This window comes from Panthera tigris, chromosome A2 (assembly GCF_018350195.1).
Source record: "Panthera tigris isolate Pti1 chromosome A2, P.tigris_Pti1_mat1.1, whole genome shotgun sequence".
Lineage (NCBI taxonomy): Eukaryota > Metazoa > Chordata > Mammalia > Carnivora > Felidae > Panthera > Panthera tigris.
This window is the reverse complement of record NC_056661.1, coordinates 53,949,120-53,975,289: the sequence shown is the minus strand read 5'-3', so window position 1 is coordinate 53,975,289 and position 26,170 is coordinate 53,949,120. Positions and strand designations below refer to the sequence as shown.

At 52.9% G+C, this 26,170-nt stretch overlaps 1 protein-coding gene across 2 annotated transcripts in view; it reads left to right on the top strand.

Moving 5' to 3' along the window:
• PLXND1 (plexin D1) overlaps window positions 1-24,508 on the top strand; it is a 58,800-nt gene extending 34,292 nt beyond the window's left edge. The window contains exons 11-36 of one of the 2 annotated variants that reach the window (XM_042979548.1): window positions 184-277; window positions 1,511-1,665; window positions 2,700-2,851; window positions 3,780-3,879; window positions 3,973-4,112; window positions 4,905-5,072; window positions 5,155-5,245; window positions 5,446-5,709; window positions 5,797-5,946; window positions 6,773-6,887; window positions 14,090-14,197; window positions 14,293-14,405; window positions 15,293-15,355; window positions 15,871-16,001; window positions 16,383-16,581; window positions 17,647-17,793; window positions 17,993-18,149; window positions 18,985-19,088; window positions 19,172-19,235; window positions 19,945-19,979; window positions 20,251-20,355; window positions 20,860-21,023; window positions 22,196-22,343; window positions 23,457-23,597; window positions 23,758-23,832; window positions 24,106-24,508. In XM_042979548.1, coding sequence (XP_042835482.1) covers window positions 184-277; window positions 1,511-1,665; window positions 2,700-2,851; window positions 3,780-3,879; window positions 3,973-4,112; window positions 4,905-5,072; window positions 5,155-5,245; window positions 5,446-5,709; window positions 5,797-5,946; window positions 6,773-6,887; window positions 14,090-14,197; window positions 14,293-14,405; window positions 15,293-15,355; window positions 15,871-16,001; window positions 16,383-16,581; window positions 17,647-17,793; window positions 17,993-18,149; window positions 18,985-19,088; window positions 19,172-19,235; window positions 19,945-19,979; window positions 20,251-20,355; window positions 20,860-21,023; window positions 22,196-22,343; window positions 23,457-23,597; window positions 23,758-23,832; window positions 24,106-24,222 — 3,300 coding nt within the window. In that variant the 3' untranslated portion in view covers window positions 24,223-24,508. Of the gene's footprint in view, window positions 1-183; window positions 278-1,510; window positions 1,666-2,699; window positions 2,852-3,779; window positions 3,880-3,972; window positions 4,113-4,904; window positions 5,073-5,154; window positions 5,246-5,445; window positions 5,710-5,796; window positions 5,947-6,772; window positions 6,888-14,089; window positions 14,198-14,292; window positions 14,406-15,250; window positions 15,356-15,870; window positions 16,002-16,382; window positions 16,582-17,646; window positions 17,794-17,992; window positions 18,150-18,984; window positions 19,089-19,171; window positions 19,236-19,944; window positions 19,980-20,250; window positions 20,356-20,859; window positions 21,024-22,195; window positions 22,344-23,456; window positions 23,598-23,757; window positions 23,833-24,105 lie in introns of both variants that reach the window. The other variant, XM_042979547.1, reaches the window with a different exon arrangement.
• The last annotated feature ends 1,662 nt before the right edge of the window (window positions 24,509-26,170 follow it).

Below are 26,170 nucleotides of genomic sequence, written 5' to 3'. Positions count from 1 at the left end.
CAGGAAGGCCTGCATAAGTCCAGACGCTATACTCCTTCCTTCCCACCTTATCCCCCTCCTCCTTTTGATTCCCTTATCCTCAACAGCCCTGCCCTCTTCTGTCTCCATGACATGCATCCCCTCCCCCCAGCAGAGACCTAGACACCACTCACACCCCTCATGCTCTTTCTTGTCCTTTTGCAGCTGCACACGACCCAGAAGAGCCAGATGTTTCCACTCAGCCTCCAACTAAAGGGGCAGCCAGCCCGATTCTTGGACAGCCCTGACCCCATAACAGGTGGGAGCTCCTACGGCCCTATGGCCACTGGGGATTCAGCCTTAATGGGTGGGGCTCTACCTTGGGGGACTTATCCAGTGCCCACCGCACAGTCACAGATGTCCCGCCCTGTGTTTCCCTAGCACACAGGGTCTCAGATCCCAGCCTTGCTGTTCTGTACCTGGTCACTCAGTTCTTATTCATTGAGCAGCTATTGTGGGCCAAACATCTGTATGCCGATGGCTGTGCAGCTTCAGGCACTTGCTTGGTCTTCTGTTTCTTAGCCATGTGACGTGAGGCACAGGCCCTTTTACAGAAAGCTTGGTGAGGATTTGCTGAGACGATGCACACAGATCTTACACTTGTGACTGGGGCACAGTCAGCACACCCCAAATGGTGATTGGTGTCCTTACTGTTATTATACATATTGAATCAATTCTCTAAGAGTCTGTCTATTCATGGGGAGCCTCAGATATCCCTAGTGGATATGGCACCACTACCCGCCCCCCTGTCCCCACCATGAAGGTCCCAGAGACAGACTCCAGAAGAACCAACCTGCACACCCAAGACCCTGAAGAACCCTCCCAGCACTCCTGCTTGGGCCATTCCGAGGGTCTGAGGCCCTGGTGCCCACTGCCCACATTGCTCAGTGATCCCCTAGCATCCCAGAGCCCCACTGGTGGGTAAACAGACCCACCCAGGCCTGGGTGTGAATCTCGGGCCTGCCGCTCACAGGCTTTGTGACCTTGAGCAAGTCAGTCCTCCCCTCTGAGCCTCGGTCTCTTACCTGCCAAATGGGGCTAATAAAGAGCTCCCGCTGGGGAGCCTGGGTGGCTCAGTCACTTAAGCATCTGACTTTGGCTCAGGTCATGATCTCCCAGTTCGTGGATTCAGGCCCCACGTTGGGCTCTGTGCTGATGGCTTGGAGCTTGGAGCCTGCTTTGGATTCTGTGTCTCCTCCTCTCTCTGCCCCTCCCCTGCTCATGGTCGGTCTCTCTCTCTCTCTCTCTCTCTTTCTCTCAAAAATAAACATTAAAAAAAAATTTTAAAAACCCCAAATAAACAAAGAGCTCCCACCTGGTAGAATCGTGGTGTGGACAGATACTATTAATGAGGCTGTGGCTGCACTGTGCTTAGCAAAGGCCCTGGGGAGTTTGGAGAACCAGAACCCACCTCTGGGTGATGGTGAGTGAATGCAGAGGGCACAGTGGTGACGGGGGGTGCTGACCCATGCTGTCTCCGTGTCTCTCCCAGTGGAGGTCTATAACTGCGCCATGGGCAGCCCTGACTGTTCTCAGTGCCTAGGCCGGGAGGACCTGGGACACCTGTGTGTGTGGAGTGACGGCTGCCGCCTGCGAGGGCCCCTGCAGCCCCTGCCTGGCACCTGCCCCGCCCCCGAGATCCGCGCGGTAAGCACCCCCACCCACGGAGGCCTGTCGCACCCGCATGCCTGCGTGTGCGACACACAGCGCCCCACACGGGCTCTCAGACCTGTGACACACGTGCTTGCACATAACCAGCCGTATGCATGCAGGATCACCTGGGGAGCGCCTGCTGGGTGCCAGGGCCGCTGGGTGCTGGAGACACAGCAGTGAACAAAGTGCCACCCCAACACGGAGCTAATGTTTTAGTGGGGGAGGAGGGTGGGCAGTAATAAGTAAGGAAATAAATAATTTATATATAGAAGGCGATAAGTGCTATGGAGAAAAATAGAGTGAAGCAGGGAGTCTGGGCCGGAAAAGATGCTAGCACTAGTCTCTAGTTGTTTTTCTTTTCATGTTTATTTTTGAAAGAGAGAGAAAGAGAGGGAGCAAGCAAGGGAGGGGCAGAGACATAGGGGGACAGAGGATCTGAAGCAGGCTCCGTGCTGACAGCAGACAGCCCAATGCGGGGCTCGAACACACAAACCGTGAGACTGTGACCTGAGCCGAAGTCGGACGTGTAACTGACAGAGCCTCCCAGGTGCCCCCAGTCTCTAGTTTTTATGGTGAGGTGGGGGAAACCCTGCTGGTATGGTGATAAGTGAGGCCGGCAATAACAACCGAGCCTGAGTTTTAGCTAAGACGAAGTCCGGTGGAAGAATTCTCGTTGGCGTAGGCTGGGTCAGGTGCCCATCCCTGACCCAGTCAGCTCTGGTTGGGTTGCGAGATCTTGTGGTCAGACATGGCCACTGGGAGCAGACTGCGTTGTCCACAGAAGCCCCCACCCTCCGCAGGTGTCATTGACTTTGCACACTCACATCCCCAGACCCATGTGGGCACATCCTCACTGGCAGCCCCCGTGACCTGTCCAGTGAGCAGCAGCCCCCGCCCCCTCAGAGCCTCCATACCTCCTCCTGAGCAGCAGGTGTACGTGCACTTGCCTGGGTGTGTGCAGCAGTGGGTGGGGAAAGCTGCTGACGTCCCAGCCTCAGAACATCATTCGTCCTCTGGTCACCTGGCAGATTGAGCCCCTGAGTGGCCCCTTGGACGGCGGGACCCTGTTGACCATCCGAGGCAGGAACCTAGGCCGGCGGCTTAGCGACGTGGCCCATGGCGTGTGGATTGGCAGTGTGGCCTGTGAGCCACTGGCTGACAGATACACGGTGTCGGAGGAGTGAGTAGTGGCAGTCCCCAGGGCTATTCTGAATGACCTCTAGCGTCCCCCCCCGCCCCTCCCAACAGTGCCAACCACAGCTCTGCCCTCCCCTCTCCCCTCTGCCTTCCCACCCTCCTCAGCACCCTGCCGCTCCCTAGAAGTGGCGCAAGGTCTTCCAGACCTTGTTGAAGCCATTACCCACCCCTGTGCATTCCGCCCTTTTCTACTCTGGACGCTTCTCCATATCCTTCAAGTTCCCACTTCAACACCTGCTGCTCTGGGAGGCCCTCCCAGGTTCCTCCAGAACAGCTGGACTTTCATAGAAGCCTTGCATTGATTTTTTTAAAAAAAGCAACAAAAACCTTGTAGTTAACAAAGTGTGGGGCTGCTGGTGTGGTGCAGAGGTCTAAGCCTACCGCTGTGGGGCCTGGCCCAGAGGGGCTGTAGAAAAGCAGGGGGTGAGCTGATTTCCTTTGCCGGGGGAGCTGTAAGTCAGGCTTGCAGAAAGGCTATCAGTCTACCAGCCCAACAAATGTCCTCATGGTTGGAGAATGTTCAGATCCCAAGAGACCATCTTATCTCACCCTTTGTCACATAGTTGTAGAATTGTGGGAAAGTCAGGCGGGGTGGGCAGGGGAGGTGGGTAGTCCTGGGGAAGAGCCTGGCATCAGGGTGACATTGGGGTTTCAGAGTGGCTGTTTTCCAGCTGATAGGGAATGGTTTCAGTATTTTGATGTGGGTGATGCCGTTGGCTGTCCCAGCCAAATGGCAGTCCCAGCTGTGAGTCGGAGAGGCGGGAAGCTGAGGGCAAGGGTGGAGAGCCCACATACCCTCGGGGTATAGCCGGGGTGGGGGGGTGGCATCATTCAAGAGAGAACCCAGGTGCTGCTTACCCAGCCCCTGAGACCCTCCAGCTGCAATCCTGACCCAAGCTACCTCCCCCCAGGATTGTGTGCGCTACAGGGCCAGCCCCAGAGGCATTCTCAGACGTGGTGACGGTGAACGCCTCTAAAGAGGGCAAGTCACGGGAGCGCTTCTCCTACGTGGTAAGGAAGGCTGAACCCACCCTCCTGCCCACCCCACCAGACACACACCTGGGGGGTGGCCTGAGGCCTGACCCCCTGTCTTCCTCCTCACAGCTGCCCCAGGTTCAATTCCTAGAGCCTGACAAGGGCCCCAAGGCAGGGGGCACCAGGATCACAATCCACGGGAGCGACCTCCATGTGGGCTCTGAGCTCCAAGTCCTGGTGAACGACACAGAGCCCTGCACGGAGCTCGTGTAAGCCCCTGGGCCTGGGCCACCCCTTCCTGCCCAGGGAAACTGGAGGGCTGGGGGCTGGAAGGGTGGAATGACGTCCTTGCACCAAGCATCACTCGGGTTTTCACCGGCTGTGTCCCTTCGGCCAAGCCCCTTCCCTTCTCTGAGCCTCAGTTTCCTCATCTGGTAAGAACAGTAATTGTGAGTAGTACTCTGTGCCCGGCATACAGTAGGAGCTCCATAAGTGACCTCTGCTGTGAAAAATGTGATGGTCATATACATTCGGAACTCCTCTGGCTGGCCCAGGGGTGTGGTCCAGAGCCTTTTGATGAAATACCTTTGTCTTTATTATGCACTTACTGTGTACCAGGCCCCATTGATGGGCATTGCTGGGGACACCAAGAAGAGCCCAGCAAAGTCTCAGCTCTCAGGAAAGCAGACATTCCCGCAGGAAATAGAAACATCTGAGACTGGGAAAAAAGCTGGTTCTTTCAGAGCCATTCCTCAGCTCTGAGAGAGGGACTCTGGGAGGGCTTCTTGCATGAGGCGGGATGGGGCAGAATTGGAACACACGGGCAGGGCTGGAGGAAAAGCGAAGGTGTTGAAGGTGGGGAGGGCAGCCTGAGCAAAGATGTGGCAGTGGATATGTGCAAACAACAGATTCCTGTACGAGGGGGCAGAAGACCAGGTTGGGGCGAGTCGAGGAGGCCTATCCGGGCCAGGCATGCGGGCTTGTGCCCTGGGCGATGGGGCAGGCAGGAGCAAGCAGCAGGAGGTGGGGGCTGTGCTGACAGTGCCGCTGCCCTCCCACAGGCGCATGGACACCAGCATCACCTGCACGGTGCCCGAGGGTGCCCTGCCGGCCCCCGTGTCCGTGTGTGTGCGCTTTGAGCGCCGGGGCTGTGTGCACAGCAACCTCACCTTCCAGTACATGCAGAACCCAGTCATCACGGCCATCAGTCCCCGCCGCAGCCCCGTCAGGTGAGACCCCAGACCCTGACTTCTGGCTGAGCTCACTCTCTAGGGCTGTGGGTGGGCTGACAGGGCCCGCTCTATCCCATAGTGGCGGCAGGACCATCACGGTGGCTGGCGAGCGTTTCCACATGGTGCAGAATGTGTCCATGGCTGTGCACCATATCGGCCGGGAGCCCACGGTGAGGGGGCTGGGACCAAGGTGGGTGGGGAGCGGCCAGTAGCCCTGATTGACTTCACGCTGCTGCATCTGTCTTCTCTCTGCCTCTCTCTCTGTCTCTCCCTCTCTCTCTCCGTCTCCTTAAACCTCAATCTCTCCCCATTTCTCCTGCCCGTCTGTCCATCCTCAACCTTGGCCCTGGCCCTGACCCTTCCCTACCAGCTCTGCAAAGTTCTCAACTCCACCCTAATCACCTGCCCGTCCCCTGGGGCCCTGAGCAATGCATCAGCACCGGTAGACTTCTTCATCAATGGAAGGGCCTACACCGATGAGGCGGCTGTAGCTGAGGAGCTGCTGGACCCCCAGGAGGCCCGGCGGGGCAGCAGGTTCCGCCTGGACTACCTCCCTGACCCACAGTTCTCCACGGCCAAGAGGGAGAAGTGGATCAAGCACCACCCCGGGGAGCCCCTCACCCTGGTCATCCATGTGAGTTCCAGTGGGTACCAGTGCGGGAGTGAGCGGGGCCGGGCTCAGCCGCAGACCTCAGCAAGCACTCCCTCTCTGTTCCTGCAGAAAGAGCAGGACAGCCTAGGGCTCGAGAGCCACGAGTACCGGATCAAAATAGGCCAAGTGGCCTGTGACATCCAGATCGTCTCAGATAGAGTCATCCACTGCTCGGTCAACGAGTCCCTGGGCACGGCCGAGGGGCAGTTGCCCATCACAGTGAGTGAACGGGGAACCCCAGGTGGAGGCAGACCTGGCCCCCAGCCCTGCCCCTCACCCAGCGTATCAGAGCTAAGTGTTGTCATGCTCAATGGATGACGCCAAGTGGAGTTTTACATCCCCACTTGATAGATGAGGACCAAGAACTTAGTCAGCTGCTCCAGGGCAGTGATTGGCCCCAGATAGGCCTGATGGGGCTGGACTTTCAGAGGCCGTTAGAAGTCTCCCTTGTTCCACTTGACGCTCCACGTCGAGTTTGGGCTGCCAGTCACGTGCAGAGTCACAGAGGGGAGGGATACAGGAGGAGTGCCGAGAGGGGCCAGAAATGAGACCTTTTCTATGCTGTACCTGCTTGCATGCCTCCTGGGACGGGAAACCCCTTCCCTCTCAAGGCAGCACATGCCGCCCAGGACAGGTCTGACTGCCAAAGCTCCCTTTCACCTGCACCCCAGTCCCAGTTATGCCCTCTGACTCCTCAGCCTTTGCCTGTTTCCCTGGTCATCAGACAGTCCTCCAGATACTTGGGGACAGCAGCCAGGTCCTGTGAACTGCCCTGCCTTCGGCTCCTCCACTGCCCCTCCCAGACCGTAGTAATAAACACAGTCCATATTGAGTCTCCCCTCTCTGCCAGGGCTAGCCAAGCATCATCTCCTTTAGCCCTCACAGCATCCCCAGGAGGTGGGCCTGGTTATCTCTGTGTTTATAGATGTGGCCTCTGAGGTTCAAAGAGGTTAGGTGACTTGCCCAGGACCCCACAGCTAGTGAGGAGAGGAGCCAAAGCACGAGTCCGGGGAAGCTACAGCTCCCTCCTCCCACCTCTGCCCAGATCCAGGTAGGGAACTTCAACCAGACCATTGCCACACTGCAGCTGGGGGGCAGTGAGACCGCCATCATTGTGTCCATCGTCATCTGCAGTGTCCTGCTGCTGCTCTCTGTGGTTGGTAAGGAGACTTATTCTTGTGACACCTTGGAGGGCACACCTGCCCCCACCTTGTCCCAGCCCCTCAGAAGACTGGCAGATAGGAGAAGAGGAGTGATGGGCTGGGGACACAGCTGAAACAAAAGCTTGGTGGTGGGTTACTCACTGAGAGATGTGCCCTGGCTGCGGCACAGATGGGTGGAGGATGATAGATGCTGGGGGATGCGCTGGGTCCAGGCTGTGGGCCCTGACTGCCTGGCAGAGGAACTTGGAACCTTGTCCCGGAACCAGTAAGGGGCTACTGGAGGAGCTTAAAAGGGAAGCTTAACCTACACATTTGGTAGGCTATCCCACTATTAAACTGATGGTTGTAAAGGTGATACAGTTGATCCTTGAACAACATGGAGCTGGGGGCGCTGACCACCCCCCGCCCCACAGTCCGAAATCTATGTATAACTTTTGACTCCCTCCAAAACTTAACTACTAATAGCCTCCTGTTTCTGGAAGCCTTACCAATAACATAAACAATCAACACACATTTTGTATTTATATGTATTATATACTATAGTCTTACCATAAAGTAAACTAGAAAAATGTTATTAAGAAAATCATAAGGATGAAAAAAATACATTTTCAGTACTCACTGTATTTATTTTTAAAAATCTACAGGTAAGTGGGCCTGTGCAGTTCAAACCCAGCTGTCCAAGGGTCATCTGTGTGTGTGTATATTTCCCCCTTCCCCACCCCAGTAAGGGATTATAATATAATACTACTGTGTCACCTTTTAAATGTTTCATAATTCACAAGTTAACACCTGGTCATCGTAGAAAGAATCGAAAATGGTAAAAAGCAGAAAGAGAAGAAATCGACCATAATTCTCTCACCCAAAGAAAGCCACTGTTCACCCCTATTTTTTTTTACCTCCTCTATTTCCGACCTGGGCCGGTTCACCCCTCCTTAGGCAACCTGATGGTCCCCCGCTCCCGGGAGGTCACCATACTGATGCCGAACTTAGTGCTGACATCCGGCTGGCATAGCACATTACAGCCCAGAACTCCTGGGCTCAAGCAATCCTCCTGCCTCAGCTTCCCGAGTAGCTGGGACTACACACATGTGCCACTGCACCTGGCAAGGATCCTGAGCCTGGGAGACCCCTGTTTCATTTTAACTGACACATAATTTTATGTTAGTTTCAGGTGCACAACACAGTGATTCAGTATTTTGATGTAGTTGCCTTGTCACTATACAAAGTTCTTATAATGTTATTGACTATAGTCCCTATGTTGTACATTACATCCCCAAGACATGTGTTTTATAAGTGGAAGTTTGAACCTTTTCATCCCCTTTACCTATGTCACCTATTCCTGCACATCCCTCCCCTCCAGCAACCACCAGATTGTTTTCTGTATCTATGAGTGTTTCTGTTTTGTTTTGTTTTTTTAGATTCCACATATAAGTGAAATCACAGAACATTTGTCTTTCTCTGACTTATTTCTTAGTGTAATACCCTCTAGATCCATCCATGTTGTCACAAATGGCAAGATTTCATTCTTTTTTAGGGCTGAGTAATATTTTATGTATGTATACCATTACTTCTTTATCCACACATTTGTCCAGGGACACTCAGCTTGCTTACACGTCTTGGCTATTGTAAATAATGCTGCAGTGAACATAGGGATGCATGTATCTTTTTGAATTAGTATATTTGTTTTCTTCAGCAGATGAATAACCCAGAAGTGGAATTGCTGGCTCCTAGGACAGTTTTATTTTTATCTTTGAGGAACCTCCATACTGTTTTCCATAGTGGCCGCATCAATTTATGTTCCTCCCAACAGTTTACCAGGGCTTCCTTTTCTCCACATTCTTGCCAACACGTGTTATTTCTTGTCATTTTGATCCGAGCCATTCTGACAGGTGTGAGGTGCTATCTCATTGTGGTTTTGATTTGTATTTCCCTGACGATGAGTGATGTCGAGCATCTTTACATGTGTCTGTCGGCCATTTGTGTGGTCTTTGGAAAAATGTCTCCTTGGGTCCATTTGTTAATCAGGTTGTTTGGTTTTTGTTAAGTTGTATGGGTCTTTATATATTTTGGATATCAACCTTTTATCGGATGTATCATTTGCAAGTATCCTCTTCCATTTAATAGGTTGCCTTTTTATTTTGTGGATGGTTTCCTTCACTATCCAAAAGCTTTTGAGTTTGATGTCATCCTATTTGTTTATTTTTGCTTTTGTTGTCCTCACCTGAGGAGATATAGCCAAAAAAAATATTGCTAAGACTGCTGTCCAAGAGCTTGCTGCTTATGTTTTCTTCTAGAAGTTTTATGGTTTCAAGCCTCACGTTTAAGTCTTTAATTCACTTTGACTTTATTTTTGTATATGGTATAAGAAAGTGGTCTGGTTTCATTCTTTTTGCATGTGGCTGCCCAGATTTCCCAACACCATTTATTGAAGAGACTGTCTTTTCCCCTTGTATATTCTTGCCTCCTTTGTTGAAGAATAATTGGCCATGCAAGGATGAGTTTATTTGTGGATTCTCTTCTAGTCCATTGATCTATACGCCTGGTTTTGTGCCAGTACTGTACTGTTTTGGTTACAATAGCTTTGTGGTATAGTTTGAAATATGGCAGCATGATCCTTCCTGCTTTGTTCTTCTTTCTCAAGATTGCTTTGACTATTTGGGGTCTTTTGTGGTTTCCTGAACATTTTAGGATACTTTATTCTAGTTCTGTGAAATATAACATAGGTATTTTGATAGGAATTGCATTGAATCTGTAGATTGCTTTGGGTAGTATGGGCATTTTAACAATACTTCTTCCAAGGTATGAGCGTGGTATATCTTTCCTTTTTTTGTGTGTCATCTTCAGTTTTTCTCATCAATGTCTTATAGTTTTCAGAGTACAGATTTCTTACCCCCTTGGTTAAATTTATTCCTAGGCATTTTATTCTTTTTGGTGCAGTTGTAAATGGTATTGTTTTCTTATTTCTTTTTCTGAATTGTTCTTTATTAGTATATAGAAACACAGTAGATTTCTGTATGTTAATTTTGTATCCTGTGACTTAACTGAATCCGTTTAATAGTTGTAATTGTTTTTTGGTGGCATCTTTAGGGCTTTCTACATATGTTATGTCATCTGCAAACTGTGGCAGTTTTACTTCTTCCTTTCAAATGTGGACGCCTTTTATTTCTTTTTCTTGCCTAATTGCTGTGGCTAGGACTTCTAAGTGCTATGTTGAATAAGATTGATGAGAATGGGCATCCTTCCTGATCTTAGAGGAAATGCTTTCAGCTTTTCACCGTTGAGTTTGATATTAGCTGTGGGTTTGTCCTATATGGCCTTTATTATGTTGAGGTACATTCCCACTATACCCACTTTGTTGAGAGTTTTTATCATAAGTAGATGTTGAATTTTGTCAAAGGCTCTTTCTGCGTCCATTGAGATGATCATATGATTTCTAGCTTCATTTTTATGTTAATTTGGTGTATCATGTTGTATGATTTGTGGGTGTTGAACCATCCTTGTGTTCCTGGAATGAATCCTACTTAGTCATGGTGTGTGATCCTTTTTTTTAAAGTTTATTTATTTATTTATTTTGAAAGAGAGACAGAGCATGAATGGGAGAAGGGCAGAGAGAGGGAGAGGAATTCCAAGTAGAGTCCATGTTGTCAGCGCAGAGCCTGATGCAGGCCTTGATCCCTTGTACTGTGAGATCATGACCTGAACCAAAAATCAAGAGTCAGACACTTAACTGACTGAGCCACTCAAGCACCTCGATGGTGTACAATTTTTTAAATGTATTGTTGAATTTGGTTCGCTAATATTTTTGCATATTTTTTGCACCTTTGTTCATCAGTGATATTGGCCTGTAATTTTCTTTTTTTGTAGTCTCTATCTGGTTTTGACTTTATAAAATGAGTCTGGAAGTATTCCTTTCTCTTCAATTATTTGGAATAATATCAGGAGGATTGGTATTAACTCTTCTTTAAATGTTTGATAGAATTCACCTGTAAAGCCATTTGGATCTGGGGGCGCCTGGGTGGCTCAGTCGGTTAAGCGTCCGACTTCGGCTCAGGTCATGATCTCGCGGTCAGTGAGTTCGAGCCCCGCGTCGGGCTCTGTGCTGACAGGTCAGAGCCTGGAGCCTGCTTCCGATTCTGTGTCTCCCTCTCTCTGACCCTCCCCCGTTCATACTCTGTCCTCTCTCTGTCTCAAAAATAAATAAACGTTAAAAAAATAAAAAAAAAAAGCCATTTGGATCTGGACTTTTGTGTTTTGGGAAGTTTTTTGTTTTTTGTTTTTTTTTTTAACATTTATTCATTTCTGAGACAGAGAGAGACAGAGTATGAACGGGGGAGGGTCAGAGAGAGAGGGAGACACAGAATCTGAAACAGGCTCCAGGCTCTGAGCAGTCAGCACAGAGCCCGACGCGGGGCTCGAACTCACATACCGCGAGATTGTGACCTGAGCCGAAGTCGGACGCTTAACCGACTGAGCCACCCAGGCGCCCCTTGGGGAGTTTTTAAATTTAATTAATTAAATTAATTAATTAAAATGATTTAATTTCATTACTAGTAATCAGTATATTCAGATTTTCTATTAATTATTCAGTCTTAAAAGATTATATATTTCTAGAAATTTATCCATTTTTTCTCAGTTGTCTAATTTGTTGGTGTGTAATGTACAGTGTTATCTTTTATATTTCTGTGGTATCAGTTGCAATTTCTCTGTTTTCATTTCTGATTTAATTTAGTCCTTTTTTTTTTTTTCCTGGATGAGTCTGGCTAAAGGTTTGTCAATTTTGTTTCTTATCAAAGAACCAGCTCTCGGTTTCATTGGTCTGTTCTATTGTTTTTCAGTCTATTTCATTTATTTCTCCTCTGATCTTTATTTCCTTCCTTCTACTAACTTTGGGCTTTGTTCTTTTTCTAGTTCCTTTAAAGTTAGGTCATTCGAGACTTCTCATTTCCTGAAGGAGGCCTGTATCACTAGCGAACTTCCCTCTTAGAATGGCTTTTTCTGCAACCCAAAGATTTTGGACTGCCATGCTTCTGTTTTCATTTGCCTCCATGTATTTTTTTTTTTACTTCCTCTTTGGTTTCTTCATTTACTCATTGGCTGTTCGGTAACATGTTGCTTAGTCTCTACATGTTTGTGCCTTTTCCCATTTTCTACTTGTAATTAATTTCTAGTTTCATGCTGTTGTGGTCAGAAGAGATGTTGGATATTACTTCAGTTTTCTTAAATTTATTGAGACTTGTTTTGTAGCCTATATGTGACCCATCCTAGAGAATGTTCCATGTGCACTTGAAAAAACTATGTATTTTGCGGTTTTTGAGATTTTATTTAAATTTTTTTAATGTTTACTTATTTTTGAGAGAGAGAGAGAGAGAGCGTGAGTAGGGGAGTGGCAGAGTGAGAGGGAGACACAGAACTTGAAGCAGGCTCCAGGCTCTGCGCTGTCAGCACAGAGCCTGATGCAGGGCTTAAACGCATGGACTGTGAGATCATCTGATTTGAAGTCAGATGCTTAACCAACTGAGCCACCCAGGCGCACTGAGATTTTATTTTATTTTGAAAGGGAGAAAGTGCATGTGAGCAGGGGCAGAGCAGAGGGAGAGGGAGAGAAAGACTCTTAAGCAGGCTTCAGGCCCCGTGCAGAGCCTGATATGGGGCTCTATCTCACGACCATGAGATCATGACCTGAACCAAAATCAAGAATCAGATGCTCAACAGACTGAGCCACCCAGACTGAGCAAGGTGTCACTTGCTATTTTTGGATGGAGTGTTCTGTATATATCTGTTAAGTTCAGCTGGTCCAGTGCGTCATTTAAGGATGATGTTTCCTTATTGATGTTCTGTGTTGTCTATCCATTGATGTAGGTGGGGTGTTAAATTCCCCGACTATTATTATGTTGTTGTCTGCTTCTCCATTTAGGGTTGTTAATATTGCCTTGTATATTTAGGTGCTTCCATGTTGGGTGCAGAAATATTTACAAATGTTATATTCTCTTGTTGGATTGACTCTGTTTTAAAATCTATTGTGTCTGATGGAAGTATTGCTACCTTAGCTTTTTTTACGTTTCCGTTTGCATGGAATATTCTTTTCACTTTTAGCCTGTGTCCCCACACTTCTGAAATGAGTCTCTCATGGGCAGCAGATAGATGCATCTTGTTTTTGTGTTGGTTTGTATCTGTTCATCCATGTCTTTTCTTTGGAGAATTCAGTCCATTTATATTTAAAGTAATTATCGATAGGTACATACTTATTGCCATTTCATTATTTTCTGGCTATTTTTGTAGTTTTTCTCTGTTCCTTACTTCTTTTGCTCTCTTCCCTTGTGGTCTGACAGCTTTCTTTAGTGGTGTGCTTAGATTTTTTTCTTTTGTGTATTTTATATAAGTTTTTTCTTTGTGGTAACTGCAAGGTTCACATATAACATCTTAGGTTTATAACAGTTTCTTTAAAAAAATTTTTTTGATGTTTATTTTGGGAAGAGAGAGAGACAGAGCATGGGCAGGGGAGTGGAGGGGCAGAGGGAGAGGGAGGCACAGAATCCGAAGCAGACCCCAGGCTCTGAGCTGTCAGCACAGAGCCCGACACGGGGTTCAAACTCAACGAACAGCGAGATCATGACCTGAACTGAAATCGCACACTTAACCAACTGAGCCACCCAGTCACCCCTATAACAACAGTCTCTTTTAAGTTGATATTAAGTCAATTTTGAGCACATTCCAGAGCTTTATATTTTTACTCTCCCCCATTTTATATTTTTGATGACACACTTTACATCTGTTTGTTTTATGTATCTCTTAGCTAATTGTCGTATTTTAATTAATTTTACTACTTTTGTCTTACTCTTCATACTTGCTTTCTAAGTGTTTGACCCACTACCTTTATTTTATAATGTTTACCACTAGTTTAAACACACACACACACACACACACACACACACACACACACCACTTCTTTTTATAAGAATGGGACATCAGAGTTATTTTCCAGGGCGTTCCCCAACCCTTTACCCTGTAGGAGTTTTCAGCCCACCAGGGAGGGGAGGACTGTAGGCCGGGGCAACCGTCCACCTTCCCACACCCTGCCCAGAGGAGCAGGAAGCCAGCAGGACCTCTCACTCCAGGCCCAGGCCCTGCACACTGCCATGTGCCGACAACTGTTTTCCAAAGGGCTTTCCAGGCCTGACCTGCCTCTCTACTGCCTGCAGCCCTGTTTGTCTTCTGTACCAAGAGCCGCCGTGCAGAGCGCTACTGGCAGAAGACTCTGCTGCAGATGGAGGAGATGGAATCTCAGATCCGAGAGGAAATCCGAAAAGGTAGTGGGTGGGGAGCATGCGGGACTGTGGACCTTGGCTTTCCCATCTGGGGAATGGGTTCAGGATCTACTCACAGCTCCCTGCCTATCCGCCAGGGTTTGCCGAGCTGCAGACAGACATGACTGATCTGACCAAGGAGCTGAACCGCAGCCAGGGCATCCCTTTCCTGGAGTATAAGCACTTTGTGACCCGCACCTTCTTCCCTAAGGTCAGCCGGCACCCTTGCCAGTCACCTCGGGGGTTCCTTGATCTCTTTCTGAGCCATGCCATCCTAGAGGGCACTTTTAAACAGATGGGAAAACTTGGTGCTATGTGGACCCCTTGAACAATGCGTAACCTGCACGCACATTTATGGCAGCCCTGGCCACCTGCCCTCGCCTGCCAAGGGAGGGGTCCCAGTTTCTCCTCTCACTCTTCTTCTCTATTCATTTGATGTTTAACTGTCCATATGGAAGCCGGCTCTTAGCCCCACTCTCCTGGCGGGTAGGGCCTGCCTCTCCCTTCACTAAGGGGGTTCTCCTAGCCCCCAGTGCCCCCCCCCAGCCTCTCTCAGCCCTGGTGGGCCCCTTCCCAGTCAGGCTTTTGGTCGCCAGGTCCCCTCCTCCTGCCCACGGACTCTACCTCAAGCCTCCCACCCCTCTTTGCGTTCCAGGGGCTGCTGCCCTGTCCCCACCTTCCCGGGCCCAGCAAGAGCATATGTGCTGGTGTCCACTACCCTGCTTCTTGCCCTTCTGCACTGTTTACCCTGCAGCAGCCCAAACAAGTCCACGCTGTAGTTCCCGCTGGCCTCTCTGCACTTTCTCCCGTTCCCCACTGAGCTGCTTTTGCTTCCTTTTAAGCCTTGTGCATTGCCACACCTCGTGTCGTGAGGTTCCACCCCTTCCTTTCCCCCATGAAGCCCCTTGGGTCTCTGGACCCTTAAGGCCCTGCGCATGGCCTACTGCCTCTTCTTCCCTGACAAGGCATCCCTTTGCATTTGTTGAGCGGCCCTTGTGTGCTGGTGAGGGGAGACGCAGCCCTGCTGAGATGCTGGGGGGTGGTCTGCCCCTACAGTGTTCCTCTCTCTATGAAGAACGTTATGTGCTGCCCTCCCAGACCCTCAACTCCCAGGGCAGTGCCCCGGTGCAGGAGACCCACCCATTGCTGGGAGAATGGAAGGTGAGTACCCCATGCAGGTGCATGACTTAGAGCCAACCTACCCCTCTTTGGGCCCCACTTTCCTGTTCATCTGATCCATGGGTCCGAATCACCAGGAGTTGGGAGGAGTCAGTTATTGCAAGATAGTGAGCCCTCCATCCCAGGAGGCATTCAAGTGTCCATTCACGGTGTGGTAAGTGCTGACCCTAAGCCAGGTAGTGAGGAGAGAGGATTGGGCCCTTCTGGACATCCCACTCCATCTGCTGCTTAGAGAATGGAAAATGAGAGGTTCTCATGTAGAAGGAATCTGGGTTACCTCCAGGCACCTTTGACCTTCTGTGAGCCCCATTTTTCAGCTCAGTTGAGCCGTTATTCCCAGTCATGGGGAGTTAAGAGACCTCTACCATGAAAAGGTGGTGAGCTCCCCATCCCAGGAGGCATTCAAGGAGACATTCAGGGCATTATAAGTGCTGACTCCTAGGCCTGGTAGAGGCACCAAATCCCTGTGGACTCCCCAGCACCAATTGCTTCTGCAGATCCCGGAAAGCTGCCGGCCCAACATGGAAGAGGGGATCAGCCTGTTCTCCTCATTGCTCAACAATAAGCACTTCCTCATTGTTTTCGTGCATGCGCTGGAGCAGCAGAAAGACTTTGCAGTGCGTGACAGGTCAGGCTGCAAGGCTCTGGGAGAGGGACAGGGGCCTGTCAGAGGCCACACAGCCCGTCCTGTGTTGGCTGGGGCAGTTTGCACATCACCTTGCCTGCTAGGCAATGGGCATCTACCCAGCACCAGGCCCTTTCCTGACTTTTCTGGGCCTGGATGCCCAAGGTCTAGGCTCGTGGGCACAGCGGTTACTGTGGATGCTAGAGAAAGTGGCCCTTTCTCCAGGTGGGTTTGAGCTGTGCCCACCATCTGCCAGGCACCACCCACACAGGCATACCTGGGCTCGCCAGGCCCACAAGGCAACACCGGCACCCCCTCCCCCCACTCCTCAGATCCCAGGGCCTCCGGGTGCAGCCAGTGCTGATGCCCCACACCCACCCGCAGGTGCAGCCTGGCCTCCCTGCTGACCATCGCGCTCCACGGCAAGCTCGAGTACTACACGGGCATCATGAAGGAGCTGCTGGTGGACCTCATCGACGCCTCGGCTGCCAAGAACCCTAAGCTCATGTTGCGGCGCACGGAGTCTGTGGTTGAGAAGATGCTCACCAACTGGATGTCCATCTGCATGTACAGCTGTCTGCGGGTGAGAGGGGCGGAGCTGCACCACCAGGGCAGCGGGGACCACCACCTCCCAAGCCCATGTCACGTCAACTCTGTCATCTCTGTGCAGATGAGGAAAGAGGGGCTCAGGGAGCAGGGAGAGTCCTGGAGGGTCCATTATACAGACAGGGGAACTGAGGCTCAGGGAAGGCCTGGCCCGGCTTCCTGTAGGGGCTCGGAGCAAGTTCAGGGCAGAGACTGACACCGGGCTTTGTTCTGGAAGATTGTTGTCTTGGTCATCAAACCCTCCCTTGTGTGCCTTTGGGCCACAGCTCTGAGTTCACATGATAAATCAGGCCCAGTCCCAGCCCTTAAGATTCCCCCAGGCTTAGAGCGGACAGGTGTGGAAATGGCAATTAAAATACAGAGCGATAAATGCCACACAGTGGCACTCCACCACCGATGCCTTGGACCTGGTTAGAGGGCTCAAGGTGGCTTCCTGGAAGAGGCGACCCTAAGCTCGGGTCTGAGGGCTTAGCAGGAGGGTTGGGGTATGAGGCCCAGCCTGTCCCAAGACTCTCTCTACTCACCAGCTTGTGATTTGACACCACATTCCATGTTCTAGTTCTCCCTAAAGGCACCCTGGGTGGTTTAGCAGAGTCACGGGCCTGGGAGCCAGCTGATCTGGGGGCTCGAGTCTAGCTCTGCTACCTCCCCACTGGGTGACCCTGGGAAGGTTGATTGTCCTCTCTGAGCCTCAGCAGCGAGGGGGATATCCCATGCCTGGAAGAGTTGCTGGGATGACCAAATGAATGTGCCTGCCCCCAGACAGTGGTTTTCCACCTTAGAATCCATGGAGACACAGGGGGCAGGAAGGGGTGTAGTAGACAGGAAGCAGGGAGATGTGGGGAGAATGACATCAGGATCCAAAAGGAGGACGTTACACAGTGTGGAGGTGTTAGCAGAAGGGGTGGTGAAGGCATTCCAGGTGGGGGCCACAGCATGGCCAAAGGCTTGGGACCTGGAACATGGAGGGTGGGCAGGGAGGCAGTGTGGGCTGGGCTGGGCTGGGCAGGCTGGGCCTCCGACAGCCCTGTGCACACTCCAGGAAACAGTTGGGGAGCCATTCTTCCTGCTCCTGTGCGCCATCAAGCAGCAGATCAACAAGGGCTCCATTGATGCCATCACAGGCAAGGCCCGCTACACACTCAACGAGGAGTGGCTGCTGCGGGAGAACATTGAGGCCAAGCCCCGGGTGAGTTGGGCGGGACCAGGGCAGCTAGCTGGGCAGCAAGGTGGGAACCATCTCCCAGGCTGACTGGGAGGGGAACCCGCATGCCCGGAGCATCCTGACCTTAATCGTGACCCAGCCGCCCTGGGCAGGCTGTTGCCTTGCCTGGGCCCTGGGTAGCGATGGAAGGGACTTGCTGACTGTCTTCTCTTGTCTCATGCAGAACCTGAACGTGTCCTTCCAGGGCTGTGGCATGGACTCGCTGAGTGTGCGGGCCATGGACACAGACACACTGACACAGGTCAAAGAGAAGATTCTGGAAGCCTTTTGCAAGAATGTGCCCTATTCTCAGTGGCCACGTGCGGAGGACGTTGACCTCGGTGGGCAGGGGCCGGGTGGCGGGCCTTAGCCTTTGGGCTGCTCCAGCGGGAGCTGTCCCTTGCCTTGGTTGTATACTCCTTTCAGTTAGTGAATGTACGTTAACTGAGGCACCGGGGACATGGAGATGGATGATCAGACGAGATGCCCATCACCAGGGAGCGCCTATTCTGGCAGGGAGACGGGTACTGCAGTGTGAGCAAGCTGCAAACAACAGCAAAAAGTATTCAGGAAAGGCTTCCTCAAGGAGGGGGAGTTGGAGTGGGTTTTGAAGGATGCATAGGAGTTCTAGTTAGACTAAAAAGCTGAGAACATTTGTTCTATGACCACAGGCTTTTCATAGCACCTGGTCTGTCCAGGCCCTGTTCCAAGTACCAGGTTGTGATGATAAATAGGTGCTAGGTGCAGTGACTGTTCACAGCAGGTTGCTCGCCAGGGCTGGTAGGCCGGGGCCAGGATAGGGTAGGTGATGAGGTTGGGCAGGCACTCAGTCACCCAGATCCTGGAAGGGCAGAGTCCGTACCTAAGGACAGTGGGGTCATGGAAGGTATGTGATCCCTTTCACACGTGGTACCTTTTCTTATTTCATTGGCATTAATAAAGTAACAATGTCAAAGATGAGGACATTTCTAAACCTGCTCTGTGCCCACCATACCCTCTCCTCTGGATCTTTTTCCTCCTCCCCATTCTACAGATGGAAAAATAGAGGCTCAGAGAGAGGCATGGCTTGCCCTGGGTTCCACAGAGAGAGCAAGAGACCTCTCACTGGGGGGCCCAGGCTGGTGCTGCACCCTCCAGCCAGCTCCCCGCCCCTGACACCCTGCTCCCTGCCCCCAGAGTGGTTCGCCTCGAGCACACAGAGCTATATCCTCCGGGACCTGGACGACACGTCTGTGGTGGAAGATGGCCGCAAGAAGCTCAACACACTGGCCCACTACAAGGTGAGGGCCCCGGCCCCACCCATCCCCCACTTCCACCCTCCCTAACTTCTGACCTCTGACCTCAGCCTCTCCCCTCCTGTCAGATCCCCGAAGGTGCCTCCCTGGCCATGAGCCTCACAGACAAGAAGGACAACACACTGGGCCGAGGTAGCACCGGTGGACATGGGGAGGGTGTCTAGGCCAGGCCTGGGCTCTTTCTGAGCAGTCATCATAGGGAACCTGAGGCTTTAAGAGGCAGGGCTGGGCCGGACTATGGTCTCCTTGGTTGGGGCAAGGGCCAGGCCAGCCCCTCTGCCCCAGTACTGCTTGGGCAGGGCCTGTGGCCAGGCCTCCTCAGGCTAGTATCCTGCGGGCAGCCAGAGAGAGGCCCCAAAAGGGCGGGATGTGGTTTCAAGAGGTCTGGGCAGCTGCCAGGCTGGAGGGGGAGCTGGTCTGCCCATCTGGGCTTCAGGCTGTGTCCCTGCCTCAATTCTACCCCCCATCCACACCCTCAGGCTCCCAGGCCCAGCTGCCAGGCATGGGGTCCTCAGCTCCCTTCATCTCAGGGTCCCCTCCTGAGGTCAGGAGCAGGACCTTGGGCCTGTCCCCACAGCTTAGGAGGTCTGGGTTGGGCAGTGGAGGGGGTGAGGGCAGCCAGCCTTTTCCCCTCTGAGGGTCTTCCCCCTGTCCATGTGTTGACTCTCTCTCTGTCCCTCTGTTTCTCCTTTCTCATATGTGTCTGTTTCTCACTGCCTCTATCTCATTCTCGGTGTCTCTCTGGATCTCTCTCTCTCTGCCTCTCTCCATCTTAATGTCTCCATTTCTGTTTGTCTCCCCTCCTCTCTCTTGTTTATTTATTGTGTTTTCCATCTCACAGTGAAAGACTTGGACACGGAGAAGTATTTCCATCTGGTAAGTGCCTGGCCTCTGGCCCTGGGGGCGCCCGCCCTCACCGGGTGTGGACTTGGCTTCCTGCCACCGTAGGCCTCTGGGGAAAACATTCCCAGCCCTGGGAAAGGCTGGGGACTAGGGAGCAGGGGGTAGGTCCCAGAATCACCCTCATCCCTTGGGTACCACAAAGCGCATGTGGAGCCAGGTACCTGTGGGTTGTAGGATTAGACCACCCACAGGATGGCCAAGGGTGGTACCAGGTGCTGGACTGGCCCCCTTCCCGGCCTCCTAGGTGTTGCCCACGGATGAGCTGGCAGAGCCCAAGAAGTCCCACCGACAGAGCCACCGCAAGAAGGTGCTACCAGAGATCTACCTGACTCGCCTGCTGTCCACCAAGGTGGGCCTCACCTCTCCTCCCCGTCAACGGGCCAGCTATGTGCACATGCCTGGGTATGGTGGGGGGGTAGAGTTCTGTGGGGGCAGAAGGGCTCCCTGCACGAGAGGCTGAGGGCTTTGTGCTGCTCCTGGGGAGTGATTTGCTCATAGCCATGAAAGGTGCCTAACAGACAACTTCTGTATTAGCCAAAGTAACAGGGCAGCAGAGGCCCAGAGGGGTCAGTACTGCCCCCAAGGTCACATAGCTCAGGTGGCCTTAGTCATTCCCCGCTTTGTGCTCCAGTATCTGGATTAGTCCTTTCAGTACCCCTGGGAGGAGAATTTCACTAACCTATTTCACAAACAAGAAAACCAAGGTCCAGAGAAGTTAGGTGACCAGCCTGATAGTATTATGGCTTTCCCATTCGCCATCCCAAGCACTCCGAGCTCCCTGAAGCTAGGAGAGGTGCACACTCCCCTCCCCACATGGCCCTGGGCTGACCGTAGCCACCCCACTCCTCTGCAGGGCACACTGCAGAAGTTTCTGGATGACCTGTTCAAGGCCATCCTGAGCATCCGTGAAGACAAGCCGCCACTGGCCGTCAAGTACTTCTTTGACTTCCTGGAGGAGCAGGCTGAGAAGAGGGGGATCTCAGATCCTGACACTCTGCACATATGGAAGACCAACAGGTTGGTGGGCCAATGGTGTGTGGGCGGCGGGCAGGCAGGGAGGGATGTGCAGCTTCATTGTTTCAACGTGGGCAGCAATAGTGCAGCAGTTCAGACCCTGGTCTCTCAGTCCACCTGCCTGGATTCAGTTCCTCTTTTGCCGCTCCCTAGCTGTGTGACTTTGGATAAGTGACTTCACCTCTCTGTGCTTTAGTATTCCCAGCTGTAAAACCAGGGCAATAAAAGTGATCCACCTTAATTGTAAGAATTAACTAAAAGCAAGCATTGTATAAGTTTTGTCCTTACCATCATTTCTCTCTTCCACCCCTCTTGGGCGGGTACCCTCAGCTCCATTTGACAGATGAGAAGCACAAGGCTCACAGAGCAGTGCCCACCCAAGATCACACAGCCCTTGCAGTGGCAGAACCGGGCTCAAAACCACGAGATCTGACTCCTATACCCAGTTCATAGCCTTCCTTTAAGGCTTTCCAGGTCACAGAACCCCACAACTTGTTGAAAACTTCAGCCTGAACCTCAGTAAAAATGATGCCTACAAGTTTCTGTGCAGCTGCAGGGGCTTCTCAGACCTCTGGGGGAGGGTCCTCCACTCCAAGCTGCTGAGTCAGTGGGTGGCCCTGGGGTGGGGGCACTACCAACCCTCTCTGGCCTCCTGAGACCAAGGCCAAATATCCAGGCCCTGCCCTCCCTCAGCCCTTTCTGGCTGCTCAGTGGCCCCAGCTAATGGTGGACTTCCTGCTGCCGTGCAAGGGCTGGGAGGAGGAGCCATGTGCTGCCAGGCAGGGCAGGGTTGGGGGGGGGGGGTTCTTCTAATGAGAACCAGGACTTGGCTTGAGGCTCCCTTGTGAGAGCAGAAGGTTCTGTGGGGGGTTGGGAGCGGGTATGAAGGTAGCCTGGGCCTGCAGCCCCTGCCCCAGTGTCCTGCCCGCTGCATGCCAGAAACCTGGCTCTTGGCCCCTCAGCTGCTACAGTTGGCAGAGATGGTCATCAACCCTATTTATGGATGAGCAAACGGAGGTTCCGTCTTGGGTCTAAGCCCCTCTGGCCTTGGGGGGGGCAGGGGGTAAAGCCAGCCTGTCCTCTGGGCCTGGCTGCCTCCCTCCTTCGAACCCCTCAACGACCACTTCCTTTGCTGCCCCACCCCTCACCCCACCTCCATCACTCCCATCCCATAGCCTTCCTCTCCGGTTCTGGGTAAACATTCTGAAGAACCCCCAGTTTGTCTTTGACATTGACAAGACAGACCACATCGACGCCTGCCTCTCCGTCATCGCTCAGGCTTTCATTGATGCCTGCTCCATCTCCGACCTCCAGCTGGGCAAGGTCTGCTGCTCCTGGGGCGGGCAGCCTACTGTCAGAGTGGGAGGAGGGTGCCCAGGTGGGGGTGCATGGGCCTCAGATCTTCCTGGGAGAGAAACCCAAGGAGCTCATGGCTGGGGCGAAGGGGCGGTGGTGGGGACATGGGATGAGCAGGGATGTTCCAACAGAGGCAGGTGCCCAGAAACTGGTCCCTGTGGTCAGAAACCCTGCACCTGCCTCAGGTGTGCCCAGCACCACCTTCCAACATTTAGGCCATAGGGCCAGGCCCGGGGAAGCCAGTATCAATGTGGGAAACCTGCTTGGTCAGGTACAGTATCATGAAGGAATCAGCCAGGCTCCAAGTAGCAGTCCTGATGGTCAAGAGCCTCTGAGTGGGCACTGAGTGAAAGAGTGGGCAGAGGGGAACAGGTGACCAAGACCTCTGAGATGCACACAGGAGGGATATCCCCAAGAGCTCTGCAGGGGGAGGATCCGGCTGGTTTTAGAGAGTGGAGAGGAGGGAGAACTGCATTCTAGGCAGAGGAAACTACCTGGCCAGGGGCAGGGAGGCGGGGGACAATGCTGGCTGCTGTGAACATTAACGAGATGGTATAATTAGACCAGGCACTACAGGATGGCGGGTGCACGGCCCTACCTTCAGCCCATGACTTTCACAGGCCATGAGAGAGAATGCCATCACTTCTCACATACGGTCTGCGTAGGCAGGATGCCCGTGACAAAGAACTGGGAGCGTACTTGGCGCGTTTCGCTTTCAGGCGTTGGAAACATGCAGTGGGAAATATTCCACTGAGCCAGCAATCGGGCTTCCAACAATCTTAGCCACCAAGACCCATAACCCTAAGCGAGGATACAAACGGAACAGCCAGCGTGCGACAAAGAGCTGGCGCAGAGCCTGTGCACTTTTCCCCCTAAAGGGAGTGGTTCCCCCTTCAGTCCCATAGAAAATAGGGCAGGGGTTCCATGCCAAAGGGCAGCACTGGGAGGGGGCAAAGAGCCCCTGGTCCAAAGTGATGGGGCCCTTTGTGTGGCCGACGGACGAGGGCTTGTCCAGAAACAGACAGATCTGGTCTCCGCCCGCCGCCTTATCCGCCCGCCGCCCCACTCCTCTCTGCCCAGGATTCTCCGACCAACAAGCTCCTCTATGCCAAGGAGATTCCTGAGTACCGGAAGATCGTGCAGCGCTATTACAAGCAGATCCACGACATGACGCCGCTCAGCGAGCAGGAGATGAACGCGCACCTGGCTGAGGAGTCGCGGGTACGGCGGGCTCCAGAGGGGCCCTGTGGGCTCGGGACCTGACCCCCAAGGAGGGGCTGTGGGAAGCTGGAGGCTTGTGTGGAAGCGTTGGGGCTGGGCCAGGGGCTGTTTTGAAGGGTGGGTTAACCACCCCTCCCCACTCCCACCTGCTTCCTTACAGAAATACCAGAACGAGTTCAACACCAACGTGGCCATGGCTGAGATCTACAAATATGCCAAGAGGTATCGCACACAGGTGAGCACCCCTGCGGGCCTGGGGTCATGGCGCCCCCCCCCCCCCCGGCCCCACCCCGCCCCGGCTTTCTGCCCTGCCCACCTGCACTCTGCTCAGGAAAACCCCAGGAAAGTTTCCTGCTCAAGTATTCACATCCCAGGACATTTGTGCTTTAGGTATTGGTTGCCAGCAGTAGAAATCAGGCAGCGAGTAGATTGTTCCCCCACTGTGGTGGGAGCCTCTGGGGCCCAGGGCCTCGGGCTGTGACCCAGCTGCCCCCTACTTCCCTGTCAGATCATGACTGCCTTGGAGGCGAACCCCACTGCCCGGAGGACCCAGCTGCAACACAAGTTTGAGCAGGTGGTGGCTCTGATGGAGGACAACATCTATGAGTGCTACAGTGAGGCCTGAGCCTGTGGGAGACGGTGCTGGGGAGGGACACGCTGCCCTCGACTTCACTTTGATCCCCGTGCCTCTGACTGCGGCTGGGAAATGACTGAGCAGAGTCAGCTTCTGGGGAGGGGGGAATGGAAGGGCCCCTCTGAGCCTGGCAGAGGAACCCCCCAGCCCTGGCCCCTTGGGCACCTCTCTCTGGCCTCTCCACCTGCCCCCAGACCCGATCTCTGGGCTGGGGACTTGAAAGCTGCAGCTAGTGCCTGGTAAGGCTCCTGCTGCCCACCCACCCCCAGCCCCCGCCCCCCGCCAGCACAGCCTGGCCAGAGCCTCCCCACCCCCAGCTCTGCCACCACCACCACTGCTGCTGAAGCCCTGCCCTACATGGCCCAGCGCCCTCAAGCAGAGCCCCCCGGCCCAGAGGCCGCAGCCGGAAACACTACCTCATCCAATGTGGCAGAGGGGAGGCCTCCTTGCACCAGCCCTGGATCGGTTTCTGCGTCGACCGCCACAATGTTGTCTCCGTCTGCTGTCACCCAGAGAGGACTCTGGTGGCACACGGTTTCAAGCAGTGTCAGACTGTGGTTGCTTGAGCGGCTGCTGGTGGAGTGGGCAGTGCCCACGGCCCGTGGGCAGGCTCCGTGGGCTTTCCCACAAGCTGGGGCGGGCAGAGGACGAGGGGACAGGTGCTGAAGGGAGGGGAGGGGGCTAAGTTGCACCAAGGCTGTAGCTGGGCTACTTGATCTTGCTGGAAGTGTTTCTAAAGATAGCACCACTTTTTTTTTTTTTTTAAAGCTTTTATATATTAAAAAACTTCTCACGCGCCAACTGTGAATAGCTGCCGCTTGTGCAGAGGACCTGGGGAGGGGTCCCTAGGGGCTCCCAACATAACACTGGAAATGACTGTTCCAGAGGACAGGCAGACCTGGCAGAGACCCCCCCACCCCCCAAAGGCCTGAAAAAAAAATCACCCATTCTGTTCCTGTCAGAAGCAACCCTCCGTGGCTGACCCGGCTCCCCCTGCAGCAGACCCAGCCAGCACTGGGACTGGCTCCGAGCCCGTGGGGGCTGGGCTGGAGGGGGTGGCTGGGAAGCTCTGGAACCTTCTTTATAATAAAAGCCTGATGGGAAAACCTGCGTGGGCTCCAGCCTTTATCCTGAGATGGCCAAGGAGGGAAAGGTGAGCTTGTAGTAGAAAGGAGAGGGCAGCCAGGTTTAGAGCCCTGCCTCCGCCATCCTCATTCACAATCTTGGGCAGATACCTTAGTTCTGCGAAGGCAATGGCAAGATTCAGTGGGACAATGTCTGCTTGCTCTGGGCCTGACCCATAGCCGACCTTCCTGAGCTTGGAGGGCATCCATGGGACCTCCAGGAAGATGTCATAGCTGCCATGTGGGCCCTGCTCCTACCTACCTTTAGAACAGGCCTGTGAGGAACAGGATATTATGCCCATTTTACAGATGTAGAAACTGACTCTCAATGCAGTGGAGGAATTCCACCCCCCACCCCCGCAGGTCGTATAGCCAGGGAGCAGCAAAGTGGGGACACAAACCAGGTTGCACAGCCTATTCTTCTCTTTTGTGCTTCCTCCAGGCGGTCTCCACAGTGGACCCCAAATGGGTGGGGAGGTCAAGGTGACTGTCCTAGGAAGACAGCTGATATTTACACATGCCCCTTGAATATCTCATCAATCTTGAAAACCCCGTTTTTTCACGTGAGGAAATACGCAGTTTCCCCAAGGCCGGTGTAACCCTGGACTGTTTCCATTGGGGCAATCTGTTCCTCACAGCAGTTAACCTTCCTCAGGGTCAGCACTGCCACAGAACCCCCGGCCCACCCTGCTGGCTCAGGGCCGAAGCTGTTGCGGGGGGGGGGTTGGGGGGTGTGTGTGTGTGTGTGTGTGTGTGTTCAATGCCATCCCCCGGGAAAAGGTCATTAGCAAACTGGCTCCCAATTAGAAGCTACT